This window comes from Tachysurus fulvidraco, chromosome 9, assembly GCF_022655615.1.
Source record: "Tachysurus fulvidraco isolate hzauxx_2018 chromosome 9, HZAU_PFXX_2.0, whole genome shotgun sequence".
NCBI lineage: Eukaryota > Metazoa > Chordata > Actinopteri > Siluriformes > Bagridae > Tachysurus > Tachysurus fulvidraco.
This window is the reverse complement of record NC_062526.1, coordinates 14556481-14565622: the sequence shown is the minus strand read 5'-3', so window position 1 is coordinate 14565622 and position 9142 is coordinate 14556481. Positions and strand designations below refer to the sequence as shown.

The following is a 9142-nucleotide window of genomic DNA, read 5'->3' as shown; positions in this document are numbered from 1 at the left end:
TATGTGTTAGTTTTCCCTTCACACAAAAAAAAATCCCTCTGCATTTCTCCTCCTCTCTCTGGAAAGATGGCATGAGGGTTGGATTGGTTTCTTCTGGACAAATTCAACTAATGATAGCATCCAGATTCATAGATGAGTTCACACACAGATAGATGACACAAACTCTGATATCTTTTACTTTTGACAAAATCACGCACACCAATTCAACTCAATTTTATTTGCATAACGATCTTAACAATGGACATTTTCTCAAAGCAGCTTTAAAGAAATATATATTTCAGAATAGAAATTACAAGCCTGAGATGATGCTGATTAGAAAAAACTTCCTGAGAAGATGTGAGGATGAAACCTTGAGAGGATCCAGACTTAACCTCATTCTCATGTAGGTGACCCAAGAGAGCGTGATTATAAATAATTGGTGTGGGAATTGTATAATCAGAAGCATTTCTGAATTCCTTATAGATTTAACACTAATCCAATACATTGCTAATTTATTAAACACACACTACAGCTCTCTATAACTAAATGCACAATAATTTGACTGAATGAGAACTTTCCTGAATATGACATTTATAATTTGATTAATGATTTACTTTTACTAACTGATGGGATTTTTACACAATCGTCTATACTGTACATTTACACAGGATAGCATGAAAAACAACCATAAAAACATCCAGAGTAGAGGGTCTGTAGGCTGATAGCCCTCGATAATGTGAGAGATCAGAGAGCAATGACCAGTTTATATTAAATCAAATAATCACTCTTTATAACCGTGGTGAACCTGATGTGGTCTTCTGCAGTTGTAGTCTATTCACGTCAAGCTTTAAGGTTTTTTGCAAGCTGAGATGCTTTTCTGCTCATCATGGTTGAAAGGAGAGATTAGAAGTGAAAATCTCATATCAGCATTATACAAAATACTCAAACCTACATGTTCTAAAGTGACAACATAAGTATTTATCATATTGCCAGGTCTGAACATCATATCCAGCATATGCACTGTATTTAATCTATATTTAATTCACTCTTCACTCTATATTTAATTCACTGTATTCACTCTATATTTAATCATTTAATAATTATTGTAAACAATTTAAAGTCCCTTTTTCAAGTCCTATGTGGTGCCTCCTCCCATGGGTGAGGCTCTCTGTGGGCGCTGGGTGTAGCTCTTATTTCTGAACCAGGTTTCTGCTCTCTCTCATCAGGCCTTTGCGATTACAGTCTTTTTGGCCACAAACACACACACGCACACAGGCGCACACACACTCAAGTTTTAAAATAAACCTCCCATGTACAGTCCTACTATAGAGCTTACATATTACTGTATATACAGTATAAATGTACAAAGGACTGTACAAAGTCAATTGGTACATCACATTATTTTTAAATCATTAGAATTTCTGCACACAAATGAAATATCAATTTGTCTCACAGGTGAGCAGTTAATGTTCTCTCATTATCATTGACTCCAAGAGCAATTTGACCTCATCCTAACGTTTTGAGCTCACATTTCATCTTTCTAGATGATGTTACAAAAACAACAAAATAAATGCCCTTCGTTTCATCTGTTCATCAAGTAAAGCTTGATGCCATCATGATTGTTTTATTTGCTACACTACAAAAAAAAAAGAAGAAAGAAATCTCTACAGGAGTCTAAAAGGCTGAAAAAAGATTTGAGACTAACAAACACAAACTTGCCTCCATGAGAATAAACTCCACAGAGCAGGCTTTTACTGTACTGTACTCAACAAAATATACAGTCCTACATTTGGCAATACAGTTACACAAGTTACATTCAGTATGTATACAGAAATGAACATTTTAATACACTATATACTAAAATAGGATATATTGAACCTAATATCTCTATACTGATAAGCTCACATACTGTTCCAGTCCATTTAAATGCAGTATTTTTTTGTACCAATAAGTCAGTCAACTGACTAGACTGGAAATCTGTGAGCAATAAATAACTGTCTCTCAGCTCCAGGTCCATCTTGAGCTCTAGGTTCTGTACTTCTGTCTTTAAGTTGTTCCAAGTGTATATGTGTGCGATGGATGATAAAGCCATTATTAATATGGTAGGAGTCTGTAAGCATGGTTGTTATTAGATACAGATGCTTTTTCTAAAAAAATAAATACAATAAAATATACAAATTAAATTCAATCTATTATCAAGATCTCCTGGGTGCCTGTTCTTGTTGCTGTCTAAGATCGCTGTTTTATAATAAATACTAGAGATGTTTATGTTCGATTAACCCTATTTTACTTGACACGAAGAAATTCTGACAGGATATGTTATAGTATTTTAGATTGTAACTGCAGGCAAGTTAGTTCTTTTTCCTAAAATAGAAAATAATTTTAACTATAAAACCATGCTAACCACGATAAAGCAGTTAAATGTACAACATGGCACCACACACTGCAAGAACCCATGATAATGAATCTTCTTTTCTGTCCCATGAGCTTGCGTAACCTATGAGTCCATTGAGAGCCTCTTCCTGAAGCTTAACACAAAGACAAAGCTCAGAAAGATGTTGCTTGCACATGCTAATAACAAGGCAGCAGCTGACATGTTTGGAGGAACTTATGAATCATGAAAGACTGAAAAACAGGAACATAACTATACAAAATAAGCCAACTGACATGTGATATATATATATATATATATATATATATATATATATATATATATATATATATATAAATTAGATTACAGCATGCAAATAACAGTAAAGTGAGTAGAACTAAAAACAGAACATGTGCAAAACAGTTAATTTTGCACGTGCATGTTTTTTTTTTTCCTGGAATAATAAAATAAGTAACTACATCAGAGTTTAGTTTTTTTGGTTTGGTTTGAAAGGAGGCCACAGCCCAAGGTTTCCATCACTAGGCAGCTCTACTGTCATACTTTGACACACTTCCTCTTGTCAGTCTATTAAATTCGCACACTTCCTATGCAAGACCAATACAAACACAAATATCTGTGCTAACAACCAGGTTCTCTTGGGCCTCTAGAAAAAACAAATCTCTATTTCTGCATCAGGATATGACAAATTTGGCATAGAGCAAGTGCAGGCGGACGTTCTGAGTATTTTACAAATGAGTAAAGTTCTGTGAATTTCTTGATTTTCTTTCAGGGTTACAAAGTTCTTCAGTTTTGTTTAATTGTAAAGGAAAAGCATGAAGGAAAAATGTCTTCACCACAAACTCCAGATCAAGAATCAAATCTTAGAGGATGGGACCAGACTGATTTTCATCAAAAAGCAAACACATGGTTGTTTTTATTTTCAGTCAGGTTAAAGATTTTCATACAAAATCTAACAATTCCAGTGTCTATGCGACAGCTTCTGTGTCAGGCAGGAAGCTATTGAGTGTGAGATCATCACCGTCTTCATCCTCAGTGATGGGGATCAGTGCTCCGTTGCTTTTCGGGCGCCTTGGGGTGGGCACAGGATGATCAGAATCGTTCATGAGGCTAGATATGCAGACCATCTCGGTGTCGTGAAGCAGGCTTGCCCTATGCCTGTATCTGTTCCCTGCCAACTTTGTGGCCAAGATGATGGTGGTCATGATGAAAATGGTTGCTAGAGCAGTCAAACTGGCAATGGCAATGAGGCACCGACCTACAAGACCTTCCCTTTTGGGTTCAGAAGTAGGACAAACTTTGTTAGTTGATTCGTCTATTTTTTGGGTGCTATATTTTTTAGTTGGCTTCAATGTGGTTATTTCTCTGGTTGATGAAACCGCAATTGGACTTGATGTGGAAGGTTCATCTACTACCATATGTTGTGTCGTCCTCACAATAGAGCCAGAATTTGTGACATTTTTTTCCGTTCCTCCCCCTGAAGCAGAAACTGTGGAAGAAGAGCTTGGTGGGATGGGGTCCAAACTGTTATTGCTCGAAGGAAATGAGGATTGTGGAGGACTTTCAGTACCTACAATGCTTCCATTACCTGCTGAGTGGTGTATGCTGCTGTTTGTTTCAGTTCCTTCTATGTTATAAAGGTTTTCAGAAGTTCCATTTTCCTGTGAAGGCGGAGTGTGGGCTTTTTCTGAAGTATTCTGGCTGGGTGTGGAAGCTGCAGCGGACAGATCTCTAATCCTAGTGGTCTGCGGAGGTCCTTTTGTGGGCTGAAGTTCAGTTTCATTGTTATATTCCTGCGTGTAGTTGGAGATGGTTGTATTTAATAGATTCTTCTCTTCTACACCAAGAGAATGACTGCCAGTGACCAAGCAGCTCACAGTGAGAAGAAAAAGTAAAGACCTCAAGTTGAGCTTGTTAGTCATGGCTATTTGCTGTTGTGCAACAAAAAACAAAACAAAAAACTTAAGCATTTTCTGCATATTTTGCAATTGTTCTAACATTTCTAACAGATAGTATCTTTAAAACTGAGAAAATCTTTATCCAAAAAGGTAAGATTTGTCTCAAAGTTTCTGTTGATGTCCACGTGTTGGAAGATTTACAGACTTCCTATTCTTGAGTGTAACACGTACATCTGTGAATTTTCCAAAAATGTAACAAAAATACAGCATTTATTACAAAGTTCCTGCTTGCCCTACCTACTTACCAAAGACTTTTTTAAAATTTGTAAAAATAAAATAAACAAACAAACGGATCATTTCTACAAATCAAATCTACGATTGTACAAATTACAGATTACATAAAAGAATATCGAAAAATAAGCCTATATGCACATACCTAGTATGAATACTGGATGTCGAGTCGGCAGCCCTTTCTGACTCGAGTGGCTTATGTCGCTTCAAAAACTTCGCAGTGTTAAATTCAAGTGCAGGAAGTTGCCTCAGTGTCAGACCAAGCTGAGGTTTCAACCTGTGACGCAAGCATCAAAGGAGCAAGCGGGAGACTGTATAAAGGCAGTTGGTTTCATCTGCAGTTCCCCAATTTGACAAGTTTTAAGCAACTGAAAATGACGCTGACTAATTTAAGCTTCCACCTCACATGTAAACCACAACGTCCTGTCATCGACCATGATCTGATGCACGTGTACAAACAACAAGGAAACAGATTTTTTTTTCCTCAGACTTTATTGGATTTATTCACTTTATGTTCCATTTAAAGTGAACAGGGGGAGTTTGGAAACTATGGCTTCAGTTTCTTATGCAGTTTGACAGAGGCAGCATTGGAATGAGAAGTGGAGATATTTACAGAGCAATTTCATGAAATCACATCCTCCAAGCTTTCTAGTTCAAGCTCTCATCAACCTTACCAAAATCCTTCAGGTTTGTCACATACTCTGTTACAACACATCACAAAACTCACAGAAACACTCCATAACCTTGGAGGGAAAAGCAACCATTACGACCTTACATCACAATAATATTGGGATCAGTGAAAAAACTACTAACAAGTTTGATTTCACTTGAACCAGTGGGATTCAAATCAACAAGGTGTCCTAATCACAAAATCCAATTATTCTCAGACACAAATACAGTACAAGTCAACGGAGCAGTGACGCTAATACCTTTAATACCTTTTTAAAGTAACATGATAAACACCGGTGGTTTTCTTAGCTGGAAACGATTACTTGTTTGAAAACAACCACGAAACTTTTCACTGCTTTATGGAATAGTTTTGGAGGAATACAAGTAAAATAATTAGGCAATGAAGTGTGTGTGTGTGTCTGAGAAGTGGATTGACTTTAGTGTTAGGAACACAGCAATTTAGCAACACACACTTTTTTATTTATTTATTTAATAATGAATGACAAATACTTTGTTTCACCTCCTGACCAGTCACATTTGAGAAATCAAATCAACGGTATAAAAGGTTCAAAATTTCAATTCTATACGTTGCTACAAAAACTAAATCAGGCTCAAACCTCCAAAGTTGTTCTACCAATTCAGACTTAACAGTAAATCTTTTTACTCTTTCATGCATGCATCCACCATTCTCTAAAACAACAAAAAACACTAGCTAGCGTATCAAAAAAATGGCACATCTATTCTTCCAGAACCTTACCCCCATCATCACATGTAAATAAAGCTCTTGACTCAACAAAATCCCTTCTAAAATCTTAACTAAAACAGTGTTGATGAAGGGACAATAAGACAGAAAGGTACTGTACATTTCATACGTGGTGTGAGCAACAATAAAGAGGATCTAAGACACCTGTGAACACATCTCAGTTCCAGAAAGAAGAGCCCAAAGACCAAAACGGGAAAAAAAGGTAGCAGGAGCCGTACACTGAGGTAATCACGTGAATTACAACAGAAACGTTCTTACGGTGATTTCACGCTTGGTGTTTTTTTCTCCCTCAACCATCAGGATTTTTTTGAGAGCTTCCAAAAAAATCCCTTGAAAACCTCTCATTCAATCAGATCATAAGATAGAAAGTTAGTCAAAATTTAGATGATAGGATGTTACGAGTGGAAAATTCCATTATCAATATTCCAATATAACAAACAAACTGTTATTCTCAACTTCCCTTGATTTTTTTTATTCCTCTAGATGGCATACATCCTCCTGATCATCTTAAATCTCATACATTTTTTTTTTACCAATATTATGAACAACTTATAATATGAACATGCTATAAAGCATATATAGTGAGATATGGACTTTTTCTGATGGAGGGGGAAAAAAGGCAAGTGTGAAATCACTGTTTTATTCCCCTGACCCTGAAGCACCTTACCCATTAAGCATGTCTTAACCTGAGTCAGCGTTTACTCTTCATTTATAGAATAGGACACAGTCTAGACAAACTTGAGCTACACCCAAAGCAAGAGTCAGTTTTGCATGGCTAAGAGAGCAGGGCAGTCACTACTTCCTGAACAACAGAAACAGGAAGTATAGAAGAGTAGGGCAAAGGCATCAGCCTAGAGATCAAGATGCACTGAAGCATGTTGAGGAACTACATGTCCAGGAAGTTACATAGTCTTACGAGATTCAATTTGGAGTTAGAAATGTAAATACTAACAAAAGGGGAAAAAAAAGAAAAACAAAATAAGGAAAAGGTGGCATGATAAAGAATGCTAACATGGCTAACAGGATGTTCAAATATCACATCAACATATCCACCATGAGCCAGAATCAGGCCCTGTCTGAATAACAACTGATTTGATGTAAAATGTTAATACAGAATCATCTGGGGGTAGAGGGGGCAAAAAAAAAACTGCTGGATATTTTAAACATGGACCATCATGTGGAACTTTTGACTCAACTATTTTACCAAAGACAGAAAATGAGACGTGGGTGGAGGGGAGATTCGGGAATATGTTCAGAAATTAGGAAGAAAAAAAACCTTTATTGCATGCATTTAGAATAAGGATAGGATACTAATTCTGGGGGTGGGTGGGGGTGGGTGTGACAGAGGGGAAGGGAAGAGTTTGGAATGATGAGAAAAATCAGACAAGTGTCGATGAGACACCGTGTTCAGTGTTCACGGATAATGCTGAAACGTTATACCACTATACAAACCATTTCCAAACAAAAAAAAGGCTCTAAATGTTCATGTTAAACAGAATTCTGAAAAAAGTTCAAGCTAAATATAAAACCGTGTCAGTATGTGGATGTTGCTTTCCTCTGTTGCTTTCCTCTGTCAATCTGTACATCCAGCCTGCTTGGTTAAAATCAGCATCAACACAGGAATATTTCTTGTAGAGCTTTTAAAGGGTCGAAGAAATCAAATAAATCCCCTCACTTGCGTTACCAGCCTATTGCAATGTCCCTTTTTGTACAATGTGGACTAAGTGTATTTCTTAAAAAACAAAACAAAAAAAAAAAAACTATGGTCAAATACTGTCAAGGAGGCCCATGTAAGCTTCCTCTAAAAATTTGGCAACAAAGAAGAAGGGGTGGGGAGGAATGCAATACTGGTTTCAATATCTAAGCATACACAAGTTTGGCGAATGCTTCACATTGGAATATTGGTCACAATTTCTTTTTATGTACTATAAGAAAAGAAAGAATGCTTAACACCTTTTGAAAAAAAAACTAAACATTACAAGTGTCACTTTCGGAACAAGGTTTAGTTTAAAGAAAAAAAAAGAAGAAAAAAACCTTGGCTTTTGAGAGATCTATGCTTAGTCTCTTTCTTGCTGTCGTTTTGTAAATGTACCTGGTTGAAGGGTTTAAAAAACAAAAAACAAAACAAAAAAAAAGAATAAATCAATAGAGGGGAAAAAAGTTCGTCTTGGAATGTTGGGCAGGTCTCAGGCGGAAAAAAGTCGCAGTAACTGGCAGTGACTAGTCCCGCCCACCTGGCCAATAGAATTTCCTGAAAAGTTGTTGGGGGAGGGGCGGGGGGGACTGGGTCCTTCAGACGTCCATCTGGGACAACTGCTCCTCGAGCTTGGCGATTCGCTTTTCCTGACTGCTCACCAGCTCTCGGAGGGATTTGATCTCTTTCAGGACCTCATCCAATTTGGGGTCACTTTTCTGTAAGGAAAAAAAAGAAAACAGGATTAAAATAAAAGAGCCTGAAAAGATTTTCTGGGGTATCAGTCAATAAGTCTCTTTACATGACATGTGATATGCGAATGAAGGAGTGATAGCTGGGGAGCAGACATTTAGAATGTATATTAATACTACAGGCCCATGAGACATGATGTTACTGCATATTTAGTAACACAGGGCCATGTATGAAGGACGCTGAAGACTAAAGATTTTCCTGTCTTTCCACATGGTGGGCGGAGTCATATTTGAGAGTGGGGAAAATAAAGCATGAAGCTTCCTGATATAAATCTAGATCTAAATCTCTAGGGTTATATATGAATCTATGTAGATCAAATCTAAACATTTACACTGCACTTAATAATAAGGAGTGAGAAACGTACGACACTCGGGGCTGCGCTGGCCGTTTTAGGGGCAGGAGCAGTGGCGTTGTTCTCTGCATTCTTGCTGGGCTTCGGCTTGTTGTCCAGAATGTTCTTCTTGACCACCTTGAGATCACGGTTCTTGGCTGGGATGTAGCCGTCCTTGAGCGAGATCAGGATAGGTTCGCCGTTTTTGCCCTCAAACCAGTCCTCGGCCTCAATGGCGCAATCAGGTCCTGCCGTGTCAGGATACAGATCGTCCTGGAACAGGTCCGACTGAAAGACAAAGAGAGAGAGAGAAAGGAGGGATTTAGTTTAATCCACCATATTATTTAATGACTAAAAACAAGTAGCCAGCACCATC

The 9142-nt window shown here is 37.5% G+C and overlaps 2 protein-coding genes across 4 annotated transcripts in view; both read right to left on the bottom strand.

Moving 5' to 3' along the window:
* Nucleotides 1–198: 198 nt before the first annotated feature.
* selplg (selectin P ligand) lies at nucleotides 199–4892 on the bottom strand. Its single transcript, XM_027140774.2, has 2 exons — nucleotides 4703–4892; nucleotides 199–4299 (listed from the first exon to the last, which is right to left on the bottom strand). The coding sequence occupies exon 2, from the start codon at nucleotides 4288–4290 to the stop codon at nucleotides 3337–3339; it is 954 nt and encodes a 317-aa protein (XP_026996575.2). The 5' UTR covers nucleotides 4291–4299; nucleotides 4703–4892; the 3' UTR covers nucleotides 199–3336.
* A 138-nt stretch (nucleotides 4893–5030) lies between these two features.
* The window catches only part of coro1ca (coronin, actin binding protein, 1Ca), a 37133-nt gene continuing 33021 nt past the window's right edge, over nucleotides 5031–9142 (bottom strand). For all 3 annotated transcript variants that reach the window (XM_027140733.2, XM_027140743.2, XM_027140752.2), the window contains exons 10-11: nucleotides 8800–9054; nucleotides 5031–8401 (exon numbers count right to left, since the gene is read on the bottom strand). In XM_027140733.2, coding sequence (XP_026996534.2) covers nucleotides 8282–8401; nucleotides 8800–9054 — 375 coding nt within the window. In that variant the 3' untranslated portion in view covers nucleotides 5031–8281. The remainder of the gene's footprint in view (nucleotides 8402–8799; nucleotides 9055–9142) is intronic.

Bases quoted from the DNA above. Each gene is read 5' to 3' on its own strand.
- selplg (XM_027140774.2), bottom strand. From the start codon at position 4,290: ATGACTAACAAGCTCAACTTGAGGTCTTTACTTTTTCTTCTCACTGTG.